A 23122-nucleotide genomic window follows, 5' to 3' on the forward strand; every position below is an offset into this window, starting at 1 on the left:
AACATGTGATAAACAATTGTTTATTTTTCACACAAAAAAATATGCTGCGGGGGGAAAGCTCAAAACATTCACTGAAAAAAAATCAATAATCCAGAGAATTAAACGGTATTAGTAATTTTAGGAAAATTACAAGAAAATTGTCATTAAGACCAAAAAGTCTTCAGAAAATCAAGATAAGAGTTGGCATCATTTATTTTATGGGGCAAGATTAATCATTCATAGAGAAAAAAAAAGTCATACAACAAGATTGTATAACAATCATTCATTGTATAATAAAAGTGCCATTATTCAAGAGTAATAATTTTTCCAGGTTAAGTTGAAATACGGTATTGTAATCTTAGCAGACTTAAGTCCTATTTTTAGTTAAAATGACACCAAATCTTTCATGAGATAAAAGTTGTAATTTTAAAAGTAGTAGTACTGAAAAAAAAAGTCACTATTTGAAAAGAAAAAGTAGAGACAAATTATCTTGACTTATTTTAAGACAGTTGGGGAACATCTGACCTATCAGTGGCCACTTCCATTTTTATAATGAAATTATGAAAGGATGATTTCATGACAGTTAGTACTTCTTTTTAGCAACACATTGCCCACAATCTCTTGCTCACCTTCCCCGAATGAGGCCGAAGCGTCACTCGACCAAAATATTGCGGAAGTAAGTCATCCATGTTACGTGGTGAGGACCTTCGGCGAGATCAAATAGGATTTAGCGTAAGTAAGCAATGTGAGAGGACGTCATGCGCCGCTTCTGACACATCAGAGATGCCATCATGCTGAACTGGATTACAGCGTTAAATCCCTTCAGCATCTTTTATCACGTTAACTACAAGGGCAAAGACCGCAGCCAAGGTTCAGCTATTCCAAGCCATCTCATTAAAAACACATTCATCTGAGAGAGAGAGAGAGAGAGAGAGAGAGAGAATTTGTGATTTGACAGAAATGTTCAACACGCTTGGTCGTTGATTTTAATTAATGTTGCATCGGTCCATCTTTACGATTCCATTTGAGGAGGACGTAGGGCTTCTCAACCAGGACTGTTAAGACCACGCTCGTCCCCAGCGTGAGCACCAGGTGGCCGAGGAACAGGTACATCTAAAGAAGACCACAGACATCCAGAGATAAAGTACAGTACGACTGTTCAAGTCACTCATTGGGCAGACGGTGCGAAGAAGCCGAGCGCTCACAAAGTTGACATCCGTGTAGTGAATGGGGGTCTCTTGCAGTCCGATGTAGACCAGGATGAAGACGGGATGGATCAAGTAGCAAGCGAAACTGATGTTCGCCAGAGGAACCCACAGAGGGAATGACAAAAGGCTGTTGATAAAGCCTGCAAGAGAGAATCATTTGAGAAATCAGGGATACGGTCAATAGTCATATTCACAGAAAACCTGTCCAAAATAAAAAAAAGTAGCAGTATTATGAACTGCACTTATTGTACTTCCAAATCTTTGTACTTTTATGCAACATGTTTTTGATTTGATTTAAGAACTTATTCAAATGTTTAAAAAAAAAAAAAATTCTCCATATTTACCATAGATTTTTTTTTAATGAAAATACACTTTGTTTTAAAAACTAATACTAAAACTAATAAAAATTAAACTAAAATAAAGCATTAAAAAAAAATTACAAAAATGAATAAAAACTAACACATATATCCCAAAAAATAATTTTAAACTAACTACATTTCAGCACAAAAAATGGAAAAAATAAATAAATAAAAATTCTCCCCAACTGTAATAAACCCTGGTGATTGAAAGACCTGATCATCTTTTACCTCCGTAGCCCTCCTCGCAGGCCAGGATGATCCAGACGATGACCAGAGCCCACATCGGTCTGTGCAGTCCCTGATAAAGCGCATGTGTCACGGAGGGGTGCGCCGGGATCCCCCGAAGGACGTAGGCCAAAGCTACCAAAGCGGCCAAAACTGCCAGACAACAAAACCAACCCAGCAGCGCCTGCCACTAAATCAACAACACCAGACAAGCAGGTGAGCGTGACGACAGAAATCGCGACACCGATTTGAATTTGGGTTTGTAGAAGACGAATCCGACCTTATTCTTTAAGAGTTGGCCTCTTTTGGTCGTCAGGTATATTCCGGTTAATATTCCAATCAAAAATGGTCCATATCTGGTGTGGGGCTTCACATAATAATACAGGACATAATTCTCAGATGTCCTGGAAAATAAATGACGTCAGATAAATAGACGTCAGAAAAATGACCAAGTCATCTTAGAGTAAAGTTGGAATGTTATAAGAAAAAAAAAGTTGATTAAAGTTTTCATTTTATTTTCTACTTTATTAATATCTATTTTTTAAACACTCAGGTTGCAAGATCAAACAAAATAAGACTTAATCCAACTAAGGAGTCCGTTATCTTTATGAAACTTGTAACGTTGTAATTTTATTTTTGTAGAATTTCCAAATTAGGAATAAAATTACAACTTTTTCTGGTAATATTAAACTGTTGTCTAGTGAATATTGAATTTAATTACATAAAATTATTTTTTTTTCCTGAGATAAGATTTAGACTTTTGTCATGATACAATGTCATTCTTTAAAAAATATAACTTGTGCTAATTTTTTAAAATACATGTTAGAGTAAAAAAAAAAGTTACTTTTTCACATAGTATAATCTATTTCAAAATAATAAATTTCTCCTTTTTTCCTAATTTTCCTAAAAGAAATGATGACAGAAATTTTCTCGTACAATTCGACATTTACAGGATTGTCAAGGAAATTCTCGTGGAATTTCATAATTTTTTATTTTTTTTTGAAATCCAAACATTTCTTTATCATATTACAACTTTATTAACCCTAAATTTTTTACTTTGTTCTTTTATTGCAACATTATTCTTGAAAAATACAGAGTTAAATTATGGAAAATTCCAAGTTACCTAAATAACCGTAACATTATGAATTTACTTTAGTAATTTTACAATGATTTTGACTCCAAATTATCAGAACTAGATTATGGTCACTCGGTCTTACAGCGTTGACGGCTGGAAAACGGGCAGCTGCAGGAGTCCCGTGACAATTGAACCCGCCAATGTGGTCATCAACAGAAGTCCTCCGGACACGGCTGCAAAGACATTTCTATTCCTGGTGGGGTGCACAGTACGTAGGTTCAGTTCTGTTTTGATCTTTTGAATCGTGCATGAAAAAGTCCAAACATACAATCTGTAGAAATAGACCAGTATGGGAGTGGTGGCGTAACACTGGAAGTCCAAAGAGAGGTACCACGTCCAAGGAACACACTGCGGAGAGATCAAGTTCTTACAATTGACTATTTCCAGATTACAAATAATAATCCTTGAGAGCGACTGGTTGACCTTACTATCTCATGGACCGGAAGCAGATTGCTAATCAGCAGCAAGTTCCCCCACCAGTACGTCTTACAATCCATCAAGTTGTCTATGAATGGAAACCAGTAAGGACCCCAGTGCACCAGTGAGATAAGGCCAATGGTGAGACACATGACAAAGATATGCAGCGGCTGGATCCTGTCACGGGAAAAAAAAAAAACACTTGACATGTTCTGCTGCCGTCATGACTTTCCACCGCAGCACCTTTTGAACCTCCTGAGGAGGTAAACCACCACAAGACCTGGACTCAGCTGGTCTTCAGCTCTTTGGATGGAGCCCAGTAGAGACCTGGCGCTAAGTAGACCTCTGGAACATACAAAATGCTTAAGAAATCCAAACAGTATTTTCTTTTTATTGTTTGTTTGTGTGGCACTCGAGACTCCTGGGATGTCGGAACGATTACACTCGGATTTTGTCAAACTGACAACCAACCAACCTAATCATTTGTCACATTCGTAAATCTCTGTGCAATTTGCAAGTCAGAACTCCGACTTTGCCGAGTCTTTCCGACTTCCCGGTGTCCTGGAATCTAGTCTCACCCCAGCAAGAGGAAGGTGTCTACGGCCATAAAAACTGGTCCACTGAGAGAAAACACATAGAGAGGGCTTCTTTCGACGGTTTTCTTCCAGTCTTTGTAGTTATCTGTGAATGATATCGGCATCTGAATGACCAAATCGAGACTGGACATTTTATGAGGCGAGTGCTCCAATGGGTGTACCGAGGTTGTTTATGACTGGGAACTGTGCCGAATGTCCACACATGATCCACAACAGGCTAAGGATGCGGATGCCGCTCAAGGACGAGTAGCCGCCTTCGGGGAAACCTGAGGAGGTGCTGAAGATACCCCGGCAGGTCGTCTGAAGGGAGAAGGCCTGGAGGCACTGATATACACAGCTTTTGGGCAAACATGAAGATCCATGCCTGGTGCTGCCTGCAGGATGACATGAGCCAGTGATGCATAATCCGCTACTCAATAAAAACGAGCGAACCAGCTTTTGTTTATTGTCCTCTACTCCGCAAGCAGCCTGAGCAAGATGGCCCTGACTTCCTTGCTTCTGTCCATCCGCTTCACAAAGAGAACACCAAAGAATTATTCCCAGGCCATCAGGAGATGGATTCCCTCACACTTCCAAGGAGCTACCGAATTTCGTATGGTTATACTGCTTCTCGGGTCTCCCAAGACAAGTTGTTCCAAGACCAAAGGTGAACCAGAAGACTCCTATGAACCCAAACCAACATGGGAACGGATCCTGTTCAGTTTTCCGTCCAGACACTGAGCCATTCCCAGGAAAGCTTTGAGACCTGAGAGATCTGCCAAGGTCTCCTCCATCATGTCCAGAACACTTCAAACCGGCCCCCTTCTGTGAATCACCATCTTAGCACCGTAATGGCGTCTGCGGAACCATGCTGATCGGGGCCGTATGTGTCTGCTGGAGTCGAAATATCGTTCCAATAGCTGCTGGTGTTTTTCGACTGAGCTGTGATGATTTTGATCTTAGCTCGCAATTGTCGGGAAATTCGCCAACTCAATGTGTGCCCTTCAATTAGTTTCGGACATCTTGGTTGTTGACCGCAGCATTTAGGGGCGGCATGGCTCAGTGGTAGAGTGGTCGTCGACTTTTTCGAACCATAGGTTCATCAGCGTAAGATTTTTAGACATGGTACTTACTGTTGGTCTCTGGTGTGCTACCATTTACTTCATGACCCGTAGAACCATTGGTCTTCACGGTGCCGTACTGATTGAGGTCAGCGTTTAAACAGGCAGACTCTGTCGTTGGCGTCACCGCCCGGTTCTGGCGCCACCTCATCGTTGCGGAGTACAGAGTGGCGACAAGGGGAATCGCCAGCATTGCGCAACACACAAGACTGCGAGGGAAAGGCGGATCGGCTAAGGTGAAAAGCGAAGTCGAATAACACGATAAGGTCCGCTTACAGGCACGTGACATCCGATGCATCGGGCGCGATGGCGTCGGACAAGCAGTGAGTCATAAACATCTCCTGAGTGGAGTCATTCACCAGAATCGAAGGTAACGGAGGTATAAGGGACGTGCGCCCCATCTTAAATGTATCTGTTCAAACGGGAATAAATGCATTCTTGTTACAAATGCAAATTTAAAAGCAGATAAATGAAATGCAAATGAAACGGACTGACCGTACAGCACCAATGTTTGTACCTCGTCTTCATCACAAGAGTCTGGGACACAGATACCCACAAAATACTGGACGCTTCCCTGTGAATGAAATAGTAATTCAATCAAGTTCATAGTTAAGTCTCTGAGGCGACCCTTTTGAGGAGATGCGGTTTGGATAAAGGATGGAGGGAAAGTTGGCGGTATATGTCCTCACCTGCTTGAGGAACACTTGACAGTACTGTCCAGAGAAGGACGGACTGCGGGCAGAGTGACACTGTTGCAGCAGGCCAGGCCGGTTGGCGTTACCTCCTTCCACATTGCTCCCCAGTTTTCCAAAAGCGTCATACACTGGCATTAAAAAGTAGATATCGGGATTGCATTTGAAACCGATTTTGATCAACTTAGCCTGAGAGAGAGTACCCAGCCACCTCCTTTCTATTGAGGTCTCCATTGTCAAAGAATTATGCTAGTGAAATGAAAACAGAATACAATACTTACTGAGAACGGCATATTCTTTAGGATTGTCCTGGTTTATTTCCCGAAGGAAATTATTGGTATCCGTCACACATTTTTCTGACACAATTAACGACCGCGTTGTCTTCAGAAGTACAATTAATTCTGCGAGGAGAAACAAGTTCACCCAACCGAGGGCCATTATAAAAGTGCTTACACCTTTTGACAGGAGTGGGTATTTAAAGTGGGGGGGGTAGGAAGGGGGAGGGAATAAAGAGCTACCTTGACAGCTGTGACTCATCCACACCTACTTTTTCCACGTTAAGAGGTAACAAAAAAGATCCGGAGTGTCGTCACGTCATTGAAGGATCAACGCGATTAGCACCTTCGCCTCACAAAAGATGACTGTCGCGTAAGGTGTTTCATTTCCAAAATGTTTCCGTTCTGTCTTAATAAGCGTGCCACTGAATTCTTTTTAATTAGCAACATTTTCCTTTTGGTTGATCTTTTCAGGTGAAGGAACCATCTTCAGTAAATCAGACTAAATTCAACGTGGATTCCTCACGTCTTACTATAAGGTAGTCTAAAAAGGATTTCTCTGTAATCTATTCTTAAATTTACGAAGGTAACATTCGCCATTTTGTGGTGACAACACACCTCCATATTTTGCCACAAATTATTTTTCCTCTTATGACGTTCTGTATATTAAATATACTTTGAAGTAATTTAAAAAAAATACAGTACAGTAAATTGTCATAGAATGTTACACAATTAAAAAAATATATATATTAACAATAATCTAAATAAATACAAGGAATTATATTTTTATTATTATTATTATTAAAAATATTAAAAACAAAAAAAAATCCCAACAATTTTCTGGAGTTAAATTTGCTTTGTATGTCATCCCTCATAACAAAGAATTAATAATAATAATAAATACATAAGCACATTATATGATTAATAAAAAATATTGAAAAGAAATAGAAGAAAAAAACCCAAACGATTTTCTGTAGTTTTGTTTGAAAATGACTTAATTGATGATAATAGTTATAGTAGTGGTATTAGATGCAGTTCATAATTGCCCACTAGAAGGTGCGCTTGTTCCAAAACACCACACGGCCTACTGTAGTTGTACCAAAGTTTTTACTTTTTTTGAAACGGTAATTGAAAGACAGTAATCTACTGTCTTGTTGGAAGTTGATGACATCATCTTTTGCCTTGCGTTCACCTTTTATTGACATGAAGACCAGCACAACCATCTGAATTGTCCAATAAAATAAAATAAAAAACAGCAGCAACAGTAGCAGCAACAAGACATTCAAATAAACAATTCACAGATTGCTTCTCACATGCAGCGAGAGACGAAAGTGTTCTCGTCAAAGAGTTCTTTGCTTCCCTTGAACCCGACAGCTTATCGTTACGTGTGGCTGTTACAATGTTGACAACTTAAAGCTTTGTTTTTCATCGTAACCGCCAGGTTTACATTCTCCAACGTACCAAATGTAATGTTGACTGATAAGCGAACTCCACTCATACACAGGTTGGCTTTTTAAAAAATTAAATAATTGTTCACACACAGAGGGGTGTCACTAAATGCATTTTGTTGTCAAATAAAGTTCAGCAAAAATAAGATAATTTTAAAAAATGTGTTATGTTTAAGGGGACTAAGTTAAAAAAAAAAACAGAATTTTCCTAAACAAATTTCGGTGGACAAAATGCATAGAAAATTATTTTTTAATTTTTTTCAAAAATGTTTATGTGGAGAATTGACAACACACTACAGCCATACATTATGTAGCCCGACACGACAGTGCAAACCATTTAAAATAAAATACTCTACTATATATAAAAAAAAAATCTATTCAAGTTGTTAGAAACATGAAGTACAAAAACTGTATTCAATTAAAAACCAAAAATGACTCTCATATAATCAATCTATTGTCCAAGTGCCTCGTGAACAGCACATCGAAAAAAACTATATTGCCATTTGGTCGCACTCCAAACGTTCACATTCTAGTTGACTCGTTTCATTTCTCTGCTGAACTGAGTCGTTTGGCCTTGATGAAGGCCATGCCGTGCGTCCTCATGTGAGCGTTGAGTTTCCCCTCCGTCTCAAAGAGCTTGCCGCAAACTTTGCATCTGGTCTTGGGCGTCCCGTCGTCACCGTCGGCCGTCACGTTCAGCTGGTTCTCCCTCTGGCTCTCGTCGTCATCCTGACCCCTGAATCGGGTGAGGCCTCGCTCCTTCAGCCGATGGACAATGAAGAGGTGTCGGGCCTTGGAGCGGAGCGACGTGTAGCACAAGCCGCATTCTTGGCACTGAGAGGACGAGCCGTCCGTCTTGTGCTGCAGGACGTGCTTGTGGAAGGCGGCGACGTCCTCGGTGGTGAAGCCGCAAACGGCGCACCTGTGAACTTTGGGGATGTTCACCTTGAGCCGCTTCAAAGGCTGCAAATCCAAACTCCTGGAGTTTAAACCTGGGGACGCTTCGTCCTCTTCGTTCTTTCTCTTGGGGCTGGCAGCCTGCGAAGGACATTCCAAGGATATCTTAGCGGTGACCGCGAGCGTGACGTACAAATAAACGTTGGATTTCCGTACCGATTTCTTATGCGGCACGTCCTCGGAGGTTGTTGTCTTCTCCTCTGAGGTGCCATGCATCAGCTGAATGTGCTGATCCAGCAGGACTCTCTTCGTGAACGGCTGACCGGGAGTCGGGCAGTGTCTGTTAAAGCGCAATAAAAATCAAAGTGACACTTCCAACAAGCTGCGCTAGTTCTTTTATTAGCATCGGCCTGGTTTAGTCTCATTTTCTTTTTTTAATTGGTTTATGGTACCTTGATTGACAAGTCCCCCAGCTTTCTCTTTATCCATTGACACCACTGGTGTCAAACGCGGTGCCCGGGGGCCAGATCCGGCCCGCACATAATTCTTTGTAGCTCGCCAAGGCAAATCGTGCATGATTTAATTTTTCTTGCCAAAATACCAAAATTGCACAAATTGTCAATTTTAAAAACGTAAAAAAAAAAGTGATTTTTTTTCTTTGTTACCAATCACAAAAACTTGAAATTCTAAGTAAAGTTTCCACCGTGAGAGCAGGTTAGTCGATCCCCCTCACTCGCGAGCATCACTCCACGTACGAATTGGCGACCAATCCCAGAACAGCAATCTGGAACTGATTGTATTCAGGTTCTGGGGTTCCACTCCTTGATGTATCTTTTCAAAATTCCCGCTTTTTTTTGTTGTTTTTTTTTTGTTTCACTGCTCATTATCCACTTCCGCGTTGACTTTACAAATCACGTGTAGCTTGTACTCACGGGCAGGTGTAGACTTTGCGCCCTCCCCTGTGTTTGAGGCGGTTGTGTCGACAAAGACTGTGGGTAGAACTGAAGGATTTCTCGCACTGTCGGCACGGGTGCTTCTTCAATATCTAAGGCGAGATCGAAAGATTGTGAGGGCCGGCGCGTATTATCCTTAACGACATCCAATATACCTTGCCGTGTTCTCGTTTCATGTGAGCCACGAAGACGTCCCTGGAAGTGACGACAGTGTTGCATTCTCCGCACGTGTACCCGGAAGCGTTGGGGTTCTTAAGATCGCCGGAGTTATTTTTGGTGGGGTGTTTTGGCGATTGAGGCGCAGCTCGAGTTACACCCTTTTGGCCAGTGGTCTTTGCTCCGTCATTATTTTTGTGACTGGTTCCGTTGTTGGTGTGGTTTGAATTTGCAGGTTTGGTGCTGAGAGGGAAGTTAAGCCCCAAGTTTGGTGGGGCGTCGTTGGTCTTCAAAGTTCCATGGATGGCCTTGAAAAGACAAATGTATTGAATTGAAGGGGCGATTGGGTTATTTCATAGATTGGTGTATGTGAAATATTGCGCTCCTACCTTGATATGGTCCGTCATGAGCTGTTTCTGTGCATAGTGCATGGAGCAGTCGGGACATTTGAAGACCGGAACTTTATGATTAGCGACATGCTGGTCGAAATGTGAGGAGAGCAGAGACTGCAGTGTGAACACGGTATCACACATGGAGCACTTGTATATAAGCCTGTTGGATCAAAGAAAGGGGAAGTCAACCCCAAAAAAAAGATTTATAAGAATATGTTCGACGCAGGTCCACGAGTGAAAACATTCGGCATTAATATTGCGTTCGGGGCGGCCATTTTTGTCACTTCCTGTCGACTGAAAATGACATCACAGCTGCTCTGGGCTCAGATAACAACCAATCACGGCTAAGCTTCAGAAAAAAGGTGAGCCGTGATTGGTCGTTACTTGAGCCCTGAGCAACTGTGATGTCATTTTCAATTGACAGAAGTGACAAAATGGCCGCCGCCTGAGATAGCTAAAAACAGGTGGATTTGAATGCACATTGCGCAATCGATGAATCAGAATTTTGACAAGTGAAGGCACATAGAACATTTTATTTTATTATAAGGATTGTTTTGGGGGGGGTTGACTTCCCCTTTAACAAAAGTAAATGACACAGTACTTTTGAGTTTTAGGAATACAGGATTTGTTAATTTGCCACACTTGCTAAAGAGGAGCTATTCAAGTCAGTGGTTGCCAAGTGCAACAAAAACGTTAAATCCACCATGTCTAAAATCTTCGTGGTGAAGCAGAAAGGTCGATTTTCCTGCGATTTGATGACGGTTCTCCGGTTTCAGTGGTCATGGCCAATTATTTATGCTGTTGATATTTGAATATTTCTCTCGACTTAGATTAACCTGAAGTGGAACACTTCTACAATAACGTTAAGTGCCTTTATCACCACTCACTTGGGCTCTCCTGCTTTCAGTCCCGGATGCTGCGTGTACGCATGCGAGTGTGTTGCCGGCGCGGACTTGAAGGCCATGGGACAAAGGGGACATTTATAGAAGATCTCACAGTGTGTCGTCTGGATGTGCGACTTCAGGGTTGCAACGTCAGCAAAAATCACACTACAGTGGGTGCAGCTGACGCGGGGGGGACAGGATAGAGAATTAAAAAAGAAATGAATGAGTTATTCAAAAGTCAAACTTGAAAAAGCATACACGCAAGGCTTGCTTTTGATCTCACTTTTCTGCGCTCACATCATCTTATTCAAGACAATACAACTTTATCTGTATAGCGCATTTCAGTAAGTGGTCTCCCACCGTAAAACTTCACATGAATTCATTTGAGTGGAAGAGACTAACCGGTAGCCGATTCTCCGGGTGTAGTGCAAGCAGTTCTTTGTGATGTGGGACAGGAAGTGGACCGAACGACAGCTGGCGCCACATTCGGGACAAATGTAGGGAGACTTGTGCTGGTGGATTCGTTGATGGGATAAAAAACTGCAATGGTTTGGGAGGAGCATTTGGCAGACGCTGCAAGTTTTCTGATGGGAAAGAGAAAGGGAGAAGACACATATTGCAAAGTTTTCAAAGTTGTTTTTCTGCTTTCCATCTCAAATGTCCGGAATAATTTGATGTGATGTGTTTGTGATCGTGGAATTTCCCCCCAAAAGCGGGATTTGCGGCCAAAATGGAGTAATCTTTTGAAGAATGCCATAATTTTGAACAGAGTTGAAGCGACCTGACGAAAACGACTAACTTTTATATCAGGCGTGGGCAAACTACGGCCCGGGGGCCACATGCGGCCCGTTAAACATTTTAATCCGGCCCGCCGAACTTGAAAAACATAACATTTGTTCTTGTCAATTTACGCTTTGAACTCATTCGCTCCCATTGACGGATATAGACGTAAAAAAAGTACATTGATTATTCCTGGCCAGGTGCATTCCTGTGTGAAGTTTTGTAAACATATGTTGAGAAATAATGACGTCATACCGGCGTTTTTTTTGACCGGATCTTCGATAGGCAACATTACATACCTGCCCACTGGTCTCCACAACTCGCTGATAATGCGTTGCTAGCGAGCTGTCATCCTGGAACGTTTCATCACATTCCAAACACTTGAGGCTGTGCCTGCAGAGCTTTGAGGCGTCATCCTCTAAAGGCATGGCTGCCTCGTGAACGGTACCGTTCGGAGTTGAACTCTGTGACCCACTACTTGAAAGTTTGGGTGAGGCCTGAGCGTCATCGGCGGAAGAGATACCGTCTGCGCCGGTGGGCGGTCCGCAAAAGGGCGACGACGTTCTCATCTGGTCGGCAGGGATCGGTTTTAAGATGAGATGCGAGCACTGCATGACAACGCCTTTGTCCTTGTGGGCCCGAGCGTGCGACAGCAGACTACATTTGTTGTAAAAGACGAGACTTTTCGAGCAGTGGTTGCAGGTCACCTCGATCCGCACGCTGCGCCGTTCATAGTGTTGGGTCAGGCTCTTTTCTAGAGCGAAGGAATCGCCGCACTCCAGGCACTTGTAGCCGTGAGCGGGAAGGGAAATACTGGCTGAGGTGGGCGGGGAGAGGTTTGGCACGTACACGGGAACGGGATTTATGCTACTCAAAACTTTATTGAAAGCGTCAACGACAGAGCTTTGAGAGCTGCTGAAGACTTGAACCCTGGAGAGTTTCTTTGACGTTTGCGGTTTAAGGACTTGTGATTGCTTGGAGGAGGACTTTGCTTTTGGGGGCTCGCCAGCAGTAGACGACACATTCTTGGAGAGAAGATTGAAATGGCTAAAATGGAGTTTGGCACTCGCCAGACTGGAAGCGGGGACCATGACGGTTTGTTGTTGCATGGCGTTGGCCGCTCTCAGGATGGCGCTGCTGGCGCTTTGCACCGAAGCCGCTGGAATGACGGTGGCTTTGACGGTGGTGTTGTTGGACAGTTTCAGGTTGATGACTTGAGAACCGGCGGTCTTGACGGCGGAAACAGGCAGGAAGGCCGTCGCGACTGGTTTGATGGTCATCTGCTTGGCGATTTCAATCGATGGTCCTCCACAGGTGGCAACGACGGTCGCTGGCAAAGACGACATTGCGGGAGATGAAATAAATGCCCCGCTCGTCGCCTTTAGTGTTAAGCCATTTCCAAAGTTCTCTCCTTTATTCACCCTCCCAAGTTCCAAGTCTGGGATGACTCGCGTCACTGTGCGCTTGATCTGTCCGGAAGAGGTCTTGATTGTTTTTATCCTGACTTTTGGAATGACCGGAGCGGTGTCCGTGCTGCTGTTGTCACTGTTGACACTGGCGGGACTATCCGGCGGTCCTGATAGCAAACGCTTTGCCAACTCCAATGCTGATTCCTGCTCACGTTTCTTCTCCGGACTTTTGTGATTTTCATCGTCTCGGTTTGAGTCTGTCGGTGGAATAGGAGAATCTAAAATTGCGTCTGTCGTTTTTTCCTTTTTAGCGCCGAGAGCGGCAATGGCTGCGATACACGAAGAAAGTTTTGCCGACGTCTTTGACTGGATTTGGGATGCTAGCCCATCATCTTCTTGGAACAAACTCGATTGTGGGGTGTTGTTGGTCTCGGAAGCTTCCTGAGTGATATTTTGATTGTTGTTCTGATCTGGTTTTATGTGCTTTGTTTTGGACTTCAAAACTTTCTCAGCGGATGCCGGATATTTAGACTTGTGTCTCTCTTTCTTGGTCGTGGACGTGTGACTTTGGATATTTTGATCACTTCCTTCCTCCTCAAACTCTTCCGCACTGGAGATGGGACTGAACTGATCGCAGGGTGATGACTGCCTACGTGGCGCATGTCCAGAATGATTCCGTCCGTTTTTAGTGCAATGAACTCCCGTCGGCATGGAGGCCGAGAAGCCATTTTGAAATTTATTTGCAATTCTTATAGAATGAGGCTGGGAATGGAACTGCAAATCCTTTTCTGACGGAGTTCCAACATGCTGACTCGTATCCACATTTCGAATGTTCTTGACGATGACGCTTACGCCAACGTCGTCGTGGGTCATTGACCCACACTTTGCTTGCTTGACTTTGTCGTCATGGTCATCTGGTTGGCCGGATTCAATTGCGGCTTTCGGATCCACCATGTCAGGAATGTCGAAGGCCGCCAGGAGGTCATCAAAGTCGGGTGTCTTCATATCTCCCATGTTCCTTGCGCTGCTGTAATTTGGATCTCACCTGTAAGCGGTAGAAAATAATAGTCATCGGGTTGACCGTCACCAGGTGGCACTGCCGCCCGCTGAGTCTTTTAATTCCATCAAATGGTCATTGATTTTGGGACTTGTGCAAGATGAAATGCAATATTCATTAATTGTGGACTCGATTTCACTTTTAAAAAGAAGGGCCGTTCTGGGCTTGTTGCATCCATTGACTATATATGAACATGCTTTGCACTTCCTGTACAGTAGGTGGCAGTATGCACCAAAGAGATGAAATCTGCCAGTGAACCAGGAAGAAGAAGAAGAAGAAGACGATGTGCATACCTAGACGGGACTTTGATTGTATTTTTTGATCCTTGGTCACCAATAGTCGAGCCGGATTCTTGTGAAGGGCGCACATTTTACACTTTACATTTTTAGGAGGTAAAATAGCTGCCGGCAGTCCAAATTTTGGAAATTGCTCACTTCTGTTGAAATACACGATTTCATGTTTTATTGTTTACTATGCAGAAGCTAAAAGTTGCAACTTCTTTATCAAAGTGTTTCTCAATATAAACAATTGTCATTTTTTGTTCCTCTCTAGAAGCTCCTCATTGGTCAATGACAAAACGTAGGACACACATTTGATCGTGGTGTTTTATTTTTTTCTAGCTTTCATTTTTTTTCAAAGTCACAATGAAATCTGAATAGGGTCAGTGCTTGTGTTGTTGTTGGCGACAAATGGCAGAGGTGTGAGGCCAGCCACATTCCATCAACACCCCCCAAAAAAAAAAAAAAGGTTCCAACACCACTTCTGCTCTTTGTGCCACAATCCGCATACACAGATTTGTTTAATTATTTATTTATTTTTTTAAGCTCCAGTTCTATTAAGCCCTTCTCAGTCCAGATGACGGGGAGATTTCAGTGATGGCACAGAAGGGTTGGACGAAAAAGGAATGAAAGGAAAATGGCTGCTGCACCAGCAGAGCGAGAGAGCGAGCGAGCGAGTGAGCGAGCGAGGCCTGGTGGGAGCAGCAAGCCAGAGATGTCTGATGCTGAAAATGAACATTTAAAAACACACAAATATGACAAAGAACCAACGCCGGACCGACTCACGCATTTCCGCACACTGCGAGATCACCGCCGTGTCGCTAAATTGAAAATTAGTCGTAGAAACATGCAAGATCAAAAATCAGCCACGCCTCACCCTCTCGCCTCGCCTCGTCTCGTCCCTTCCTCCTCTCCTCTCTTTTTTCCCCCATCCTGCAACAAACATATTCACTATACTGCTCACCCTCAAAAAGCCATACACCCCACCCTGACTGGAGCAACAACAACAACAAAAAAATCCTGCCTCTTCACAAAAGGACCACAAGTCAGGGTCAGGTTACATCCAGTCTGGTGTTAAGAGCTGGTGGTCCTTGGAAAGATCCTCTTTTGTCATTCTCTGAAGCGCTGGCAGCACACTGACATACAAACAAGACACATAGATCAAGCCCTGTGTGTGTGTGCGTGTGTGTGTGTGTGTGTGTGTGTGTGTGTGTGTGTGTGTGTGTCAGGGCTGCAGATTCACAGACTTCCAGGCAGCCAACCCCCCTCTGCCCTCGTCCCTTCCCAAATCTCCCCGCTTTCCTTTTCTCCACGTCTTTGCCGCAGGGGTGAACGATTGCTCCGTGCTAGCCGGCGGCCGGGATGCCGTTGGAACGGCGCGGAAGAACGTCGATATCTCCCGGAGGAGCACAGAGACGGCATTGTTCCCGTCAGCGCTCTGTCTGCCTCAAACTGGTTTCAGCTAGTTCTGCTCGCGCCGACATAAAGCTCAGCGCTGCATTGCGGCCTCAAGAGCACGCAGGCAGGAGACGCCATGTTCGACTCCCTGTCGAGCATTTTTTTTGTCGTATGGAACATGAGGATCAGATGGACGTTGGCGAGTGAATTAAATCTGCAGTCGCAAATGAAGCACGAAAGGAAACACTATTTGCGACTTGTGAGGTTGAGGATATCGAGGAAGTCAAGATGACGCGGGACGACTGCAGGTCTGGATGTTGGACAAATGACTGGAAAAAAGGCACAATGGTTCAAACAACGTCCATGCGTTCCGAACACCGATTTTCGTCCGAGTTTCCGAAACGATTACTGCCAATCTCTAAATAAGTAGCGTCATAATCAAACGATCCATGCATCCGGCAGCTTCCCTGAACTCTTAATCCTCAAGCACGTCCATGCACCTTGCACTCCTGCCTGCACCGCTCTAAAAATTCCCAAAAGTTTAAAAATCGTCAAAAGAAAGTGGCCCTTCCAAAGCATCGGTACACGTTACACATCCGAAATACTTGAGCCTCAAGAAAAGCTGGCATTGGAGACCACGACATCGACCTCACCTAGATGGCTTACCAAACGGATGCCATCCCTCACCACATGTGTCCCCCCCAGCCCCCCCCCCCAAACACGGATGCATGCATATACATAAACATGCAAATACGAAACTAAATATGGCATACCCAGTAAGATCTTTTGATGTCTTCCTGTCGAGGCCTCGGCATCTACCTCGGTGTCTTAGCTCAGCCATTCCAGCCTCCATCTTCTTCCTCCTCCCCCCCCTCCCCCCTCCCCCTCCCACTCTGCTTCACTCATTCACTCCCAGTTCGGGCCGCCGCCGCCACCTTCATGGACATTCATGAAGGGAACGATGGAAAAGAGGGGGGGGCGGCAGTGTTGAGCAGGCAAATCAGGCCTTTTGTCTCTATCGTTGGAGGGGGCGGCGGCGGTGGAGGGACTCTCCACTCTGGCTCTGGAGCAGCAGCTGGTGCAGAGGAAGGAGAGAGAAAGAGAGAGCGAGGCAGATGGAGGTGGGGGAGACGGAGTGCAAGAAATAATCGGGGAAGGTCTAATGAGGGTGTCGATAGGAACGCGTCGCGTTTCATCTTGTTGCCATCGAGTGCGGCGAGAGGCTCGATTTCAGGTCGGATTAAGTGAGGTCAATAGTTCTTCATGAGTCCTTTAACAGGTTTTTGACAAAGTCTACCGCCAAAGCGGACGGCCCGGATCATTTTTTGGGCCGTGAATTCAGTGTTGAAGGGAGACAAAAGCCTCACTCTGTTGTGATTTTCATTTTCATGTCGTTATTTGGGAAGATTGGCGTGAGGACGAATCGAAAATGACGAAGATGCTAACCTACCTGGCGGTCGCCTCATTGGGCCTCCTTTACCGGTCCTCGACACACCTGGCAGCCTCGCACGACTCCCAGCTTTTATTGTGCGAACGGGCCCATGATGGATTCATTTGCCAGGAATGAAACATGCACGGGAGTGTGTTGAAAGGCCCTAAGCGGTGCTTCCTGCCCCACGCCACTGTGACACGTTTGTTCTGTGCAGGAGAAGAGCCGCCCCCTCCCCCCACTGACACAGTCATGTGACGTCATTAACTGATCTTATATTTCCGTGTTTGTTTGCTGTCTTATATTTTTAGCACATTTCTGCTCCTTGTCTTCCTTTTGTCGTACATTGTAGTCGTATATTTTTGCACCTTTGTCGTCCTCTAGTTATACAACGCATATGCCGTTATTTTTACGTGGCCCTTTTTTGCGCTTATTCTCCCATCGACTTAAAGAGGAAGTCAACCCAAAAAACGTCTTCCCAAGATTTTGCTCTATGCCGGCCCGCTCGTCAAAATATGGCATTATGATTAATATTGCATTTGTGGAATACGGGTTAAGATGTAAAATTCACCTATTTTTAGCCATCTCAGGGGGAGGCCATTTTGTCATTTCTGTTTATCGTTGCTCAGGTAACGACCCAACATGGCACTACTTCAGAAAACGGGAGCCAGGCCATCTTTGTTGATTTAGTGCTCGCGCCAAAGCATTTAAGTACTACTTTGGCGCCATCTGGTGGAATCTTGGTAGTGGTGTTGTTAGGTTTTAATTCATTGCCAGTTTTTTTGGGGGGGGGGCACAAGTTTGGGCATTTTGTGGCAGGCTTAGGGAAACATCACTTTTTCACTATTCATGTAATTAATCTGGGATTGATTTTAGCGAGTGAGTAGAGTAATTTAATGCTTTTCTTGCATTAAATTAGGGCTTTATTTCAACCGTGGTGGCCCAGTAGAATCCAAATACTGTAGTTTTGGTGCTAATGAACGCACTCAAGTTGTCTAGGAGAAATTAAGTGTACTATACCAATATAAGATGCAGCCAAAAAGTGATCATTCAATCAGAATTCAGAAAATGATCTTAGAGAGATAAATTCATAATTTGAATGATGATAAATTCAAAATCTATTAATTTCCCAATGTTATAGTTTTATGTACGTTGTCTGAAAGGGAATCATAATCGAGTATCTTTTCTGATCAGTCTTTTAAACAGTATTTTGATCTCATTAAACGTAATTAGTTTTTTCCCCAACAGAGGGCGCTCAAACATCGACTTTGCCTCACAAACATTGACAAATTAACCAACGAGTTTTCGTTAACTTTGGCATTATATATTCTCATACAACCGGAATGAAAGAGCAAAAGTCTATCGAAACTGAACAACGTTATGTCTTTAAAGGCATCTTTTTTCGTTTGTTTGTTTGTTTGTTTTTCAGCTGTTTTAGTGATTCTCATACGTGTATAGAGTTTATGTGAGTGGTCGATGACTATGCAGTAGCAGTAACTGATTGATTTCAGCAGGGGGCGCAAAAAAATCACCTTGAAGATAACGTTTTAAAAATGACAATAGACCAGGGAAGCATGTATGTACGTATTTAGTTCAGTTTTCTGAAAATAAAATGCTAAAAAAATAGAGGTCTTCAAAGATGAATGCTTTCTCATCAGATACCGGGAACGTCTCTCTTGCTCTCTTTTTATCAATTTTGTATCTCTCTCTCTCGTATAAACACAGAATGTATAAAACAGTAGGGTACACATTGACGGTAAATGTTTTGGTCCCTCTTGGTTTTCACACAATGGTGAGCGCTAATTGCAACAAGTTGGTTGCACACGTCTTTCCTCTTAATGCCAAAAGGAAAAGTTTCCTCTTGTGTCCTCATCCCTCATTTGGTTCAGGGCTGATTGCTGAACAAAGGGGCAACAAGCCACTTTCACCCCACGATTACACTCGTAATCCGACCGATTGATGGGATAACGTTTACTGAAGTTAATGAGGGGGAAACAAGTCATTCTCTGCGCGGCCGGGAGGAAGTCAGCCAGGTTAAGCTGCTTTCGGTGTAAGAAAGACCCTCAGTGTTTATTTTGTGTTGATGGGGAAAATGGTTGCGAAAAGTTAATTCTATCAACTACTTGGGAAAAAAACTTTTAAACGATTATTTGTGTCTTTTTTAATCCCTCAAATCCTTGCCTTTGTTAATGTTATTATTGTACACAACCACTAGGGGGCACTTGCCGATTATTTTCCATATACGGACACAGGGGCGACTCAAGTTTATGAAATGTTGATGATCTCACAATTGTCCGAATAATACCCGAATAGAAATAGAAAAAAAGTGGATCATGACTTCAGGGACTGTGTAAGAAAGCGTTCTCATTAATTTGCTTTTTAATTTACTGCTTTTGTTGTCTTTGTTGATTGTTGTAATTTTATGTTATACTTTATGTAACATGGATTTCCATTGGTTTCAGTTGGGAAGCATGATTTAAGATATGAGTGGTTTGAGTTACGAGCGTGACAGAAGTGATTAAAACTCTTATTTCAAGGCACCACTGTATTTCCAATGGAAGAAATGGTTGCAAAATCCAAACATATGAAATGTCGACCGACTCTCTGGAAAGGAAAGGTTCCACAATTTGCACAAGTTCATCTCCATTGTTGTTTTGTTTTTACAAAGTTTGCAAAATAAAGTTTATTGTCTTGAAAATATTCACATTGGACGGATTTTACACCCCCCCCAAAAAAAAAAAAAAAACATCAGAAAGTGATTTTCTTTACATGTAGAACTGTAAAATAAATAAACAATGCTTGTTTGCAACAGGTAAGAATATAACAATGAACAGAAATCTGAGCGCTTTAAAAAGTTTTGCACATTTTCTGCCTGTCAGGTTGTTGCTATGGCAACATCAGCCTTCCAATCCCATCGTGCTTCCCAAAGACGCAGCAGCCGTCCTATCCATCACCACGTCTTGCCAATTGACTGAATGTGTTCTTTGGCCTTCATCCTCAACGAGGCGATGCTGGACTTCCTTGGGTCCGACGAGCACTGGTAGGGGGACAGCGGCGGCGGGCACATGGAGCCCACCCGAGGCAGGTGGGAAGGGTGCCCCACGGTGGGGGCGTTCAGGAAGGAGGGCGACCCGGAGGGGGGTGGCGAGGCGGTGTAGGCGCCTCCTCCTCCTATGAAGCCCGGGAGCGACTGGAGGGTGGCGGAGGCCCCCATTGGCGAGGCCAACCAGGGGTCCAGGGAACTTGCGGCGGGGGGACGGCCAAAGGAGAGCAAAGAGGGAGGGGCTGTGGTCTCTTGGAGCTTGATGGAGTTTACTTCCAACTTCTCCTGCCGACGCCACTTGGCCCTGCGGTTCTGGAACCAAACCTGAGAGCAACCGAGGGGAGGTCAATGAATTTGTTTTCATCAAATTGAAGGTTAGATGTGCGAGGTAAAATGAATGTACTTTTTGACGTCACTATCCGTCGATGGCAATGAATGAGTTAAGTACGCCTACACAATCTAATGAGATGTAGTGGAAGATATCACGCGTCGTGGCTTTAGGGTTCATCGGAGAACTCTTTCTATTGTACATAAATTTCATCTCCGGTTAAATGAGGCGGCAAAAGAATAAACAGCAACTTTTTAAAATGTTGCCACTCTCAAATTAGGGTACCAAAGTATTAAAAATACCGGCACGGTTACGTTTTAAATAAGTACCTCTTGAGTGACAGTCAAACCTATTTTCAAGACATTTGAAAACCAAAACAAAAAAAGATTTGCCAATAATTTGTTCAAATGACCTTAATGATGTGTTCTCATCAATAATCTCTGCGAAGACACTCACCATATTGATTTCTCACGAGAATTAGTAAACTGAAAACTATCACTAAGCAACACTGTTTCAATAACGCTCTGTCAATATCTGCATTTTTCAAATGATCATAATGCCCCACTGCAGGTGAGCGATTTTTTAATTTTTTTTTTTTACAACAGGCCTGTTGACTACTAATGTGGTCCTTGAGGGCTGTTGTGTTATATGACGGCGGGAAACACATTTTTTCACCGATCTCTTAAAAAACATGATGGCGACGGCTAATTGATTTATTTATATATTAATTTACGTTCTAACCACCCGGGCGCTTCTTTAATTTCTTCGTACATGAAAGAAAACAAGATGACTATACCTGTACTCGGACCTCTGGCAGGTTGACTTTGAGGGCCAGTTCCTCTCGGCTGTACACGTCCGGGTAGTGGGACTTCTCGAAGGCTCGCTCGAGTTCGTGCAGCTGGAAGGTGGTGAACGTGGTTCGGTTGCGGCGGTGCTTCTTCTTTGGGTTCTCGTCGTCCGATAGTTTGCAGCCCTCCCGGTCCGGCGAGTCCGGACAAGGCCGCGCGTCACCGACACCGCTCGGGCGGCACATGCCTGCGGAATTAAAGTCGATCGAATTTATTATTGTCCTTGATGGATTTTTTGGGGGGTTTTGTTTTTGGGGGAGGACGAAAACATGAGAGGAATGCTTAAAAACAAATTAAAACGAATGAAATTAGTTAACAATAAAAAATGAACCCAAAATAAATTGAGATCTCGGTTAAAATAAATTTGTATAAAACGAAATTACGTGTTAATAAAATAAAACGGTTTGATAAAACACAATCAAATACATAATCTTACAAGTAAAGAGAAATTTAAAAGTAAAATCACAAATGAATTAAAACAAAATTAAAGGCATAAAAATGAAAAGACATTCAAAAACTGACAACAAAATAAATAGCTCAATAATCAAACCCAGCAAAATGGTAAAAAAAAACGTTAAATAGATCAAAATGACGTATAGAAAAAGATAACTTAGTAAATTAAAAATTAATACATTAATAGAGTAATATATATATATATTCAATAAAATACACAAAATAAACTCACTGTATTGAAATAATGCTACAATAAATAAAAAATAAATAAATAAATCTAACTCAATCTAAACCAAAACGAAACGAAATTAAATCAAATACATTTAAATAAAAAAAAGAAATAAAAATAAACAAAATAGAGAATGGAGGTGATATAAAATAGATAAAGAAAAAATACGTTTCAATTCAAAGAATCATACTTATGGATCAAATAAAACAAAATTAAACAAACCCACCACCACCAACAACGATAACAGCACTTAAACAATACATCTCACACCGTTTGAACAAAAATCAAATTCGATTGAACGTACCGTCCAAACTTTCTGCGAAGTGACTTTTGTGACTTGGTTGAAGTTGGCGCTGCTCCTGCGCATCTTTGCCGCCAAGTTTGGCTGGCAGGTTGTAGGCGGCCGACTTGTGGAACAGGAGGTCCTCCTTGAAGCCCAGGATGGCCTCGATGCTGTGCACCCTGGCCGGGTTGCCCGGCTGCTGGTGGACGAGGGTGCGCGCGGAGGCGGACTGCGGTGGTCGCTCGTCCATCATCATCATGGTCATCATCCTCTTCCTCCGCTGAGAAGGCGGTCCAATCAGCCACATGGGTCGGCGCGGACGAACAAGGATGTCACGAATGTTGCGTGGAGCAGCCTCTGCTTTTAAACGAACGACCACCCACCCCACCTGCTCGCCCCTCTGACGTCACAGATAGTGGGACGTCCCGGATTCTAATGAGCAGCACGTGTAAAAACCTACTTACATCAATCTTCCAAACGTCTTTCCACTCCTCCAGATGTCATGTTCATGTTAGTTGGAGGGGGGGGGGGGGGGAGAAGGAAGATTAAGATTAAGGTACAACAAAATCATAATTACAAGATTTCTGGCCTGCTTTAATATTGCATCCAAATTGTTGCCAAACTGAATGTTTTTTTTTTTGTTTGTTTTTCCAGCAGCCTCTTCCATCTTTTCGGTTTTGAGTGGATGAAAAATAGGATTGAGCTCATTTGCATGTTCAATGTTTTTTTTTTTTTTTGTTTGGTTAATGCCAAGTTGGACAAGTCAGTTTCGTCAGCATGACGATTCTCTCTGGTTTCCAAAAGCCAAGACTAAAAACATCCAGGAAGTCTGCAAAAAACAGCCATTTTGTCCGTTCTCGGGGGGGGGGGG

General features: G+C 43.2%; 3 protein-coding genes across 7 annotated transcripts; all 3 read right to left on the reverse strand.

Moving 5' to 3' along the window:
* On the reverse strand, positions 1 to 6149 carry oacyl (O-acyltransferase like). 2 transcript variants are annotated; one of them, XM_088281790.1, is made up of 15 exons: positions 5993 to 6149; positions 5709 to 5842; positions 5515 to 5593; positions 5296 to 5431; positions 5032 to 5228; positions 4081 to 4293; positions 3902 to 4004; positions 3567 to 3668; positions 3335 to 3500; positions 3175 to 3254; positions 2989 to 3099; positions 2052 to 2175; positions 1775 to 1961; positions 1185 to 1327; positions 1 to 1092 (listed from the first exon to the last, which is right to left on the reverse strand). In XM_088281790.1, the coding sequence occupies exons 1-15, from the start codon at positions 6147 to 6149 to the stop codon at positions 970 to 972; spliced, it is 2055 nt and encodes a 684-aa protein (XP_088137916.1). In that variant the 3' UTR covers positions 1 to 969. The 2 variants fall into 2 exon arrangements, with proteins under 2 accessions (XP_088137916.1, XP_088137915.1); XM_088281789.1 differs by having other exon boundaries at positions 1 to 1327.
* Positions 6150 to 7621: 1472 nt separating this feature from the next.
* Positions 7622 to 17252, reverse strand: znf532 (zinc finger protein 532). Of its 3 annotated transcripts, none has more exons than XM_088281786.1 (9): positions 17089 to 17252; positions 11796 to 13950; positions 11119 to 11300; positions 10720 to 10896; positions 9830 to 9992; positions 9440 to 9748; positions 9264 to 9376; positions 8548 to 8671; positions 7622 to 8472 (listed from the first exon to the last, which is right to left on the reverse strand). In XM_088281786.1, the coding sequence occupies exons 2-9, from the start codon at positions 13917 to 13919 to the stop codon at positions 7978 to 7980; spliced, it is 3687 nt and encodes a 1228-aa protein (XP_088137912.1). In that variant the 5' UTR covers positions 13920 to 13950; positions 17089 to 17252; the 3' UTR covers positions 7622 to 7977. The 3 variants fall into 3 exon arrangements, with proteins under 3 accessions (XP_088137912.1, XP_088137911.1, XP_088137914.1); XM_088281785.1 differs by lacking the exon at positions 17089 to 17252 and adding an exon at positions 16412 to 16516; XM_088281788.1 differs by lacking the exon at positions 17089 to 17252 and adding an exon at positions 15205 to 15442.
* A 2552-nt stretch (positions 17253 to 19804) lies between these two features.
* On the reverse strand, positions 19805 to 22693 carry rax (retina and anterior neural fold homeobox). Of its 2 annotated transcripts, none has more exons than XM_088281793.1 (3): positions 22273 to 22693; positions 21247 to 21473; positions 19805 to 20434 (listed from the first exon to the last, which is right to left on the reverse strand). In XM_088281793.1, exons 1-3 carry the CDS (start codon positions 22556 to 22558, stop codon positions 20018 to 20020), a joined length of 930 nt encoding a protein of 309 aa, XP_088137919.1. In that variant the 5' UTR covers positions 22559 to 22693; the 3' UTR covers positions 19805 to 20017. The 2 variants fall into 2 exon arrangements, with proteins under 2 accessions (XP_088137919.1, XP_088137918.1); XM_088281792.1 differs by having other exon boundaries at positions 21235 to 21473.
* Between the last annotated feature and the right edge of the window lie 429 nt (positions 22694 to 23122).

Source organism: Idiotropiscis lumnitzeri, chromosome 18 (genome assembly GCF_059441095.1).
Source record: "Idiotropiscis lumnitzeri isolate Australia: NSW breed Sydney's pygmy pipehorse chromosome 18, RoL_Ilum_1.0, whole genome shotgun sequence".
NCBI lineage: Eukaryota > Metazoa > Chordata > Actinopteri > Syngnathiformes > Syngnathidae > Idiotropiscis > Idiotropiscis lumnitzeri.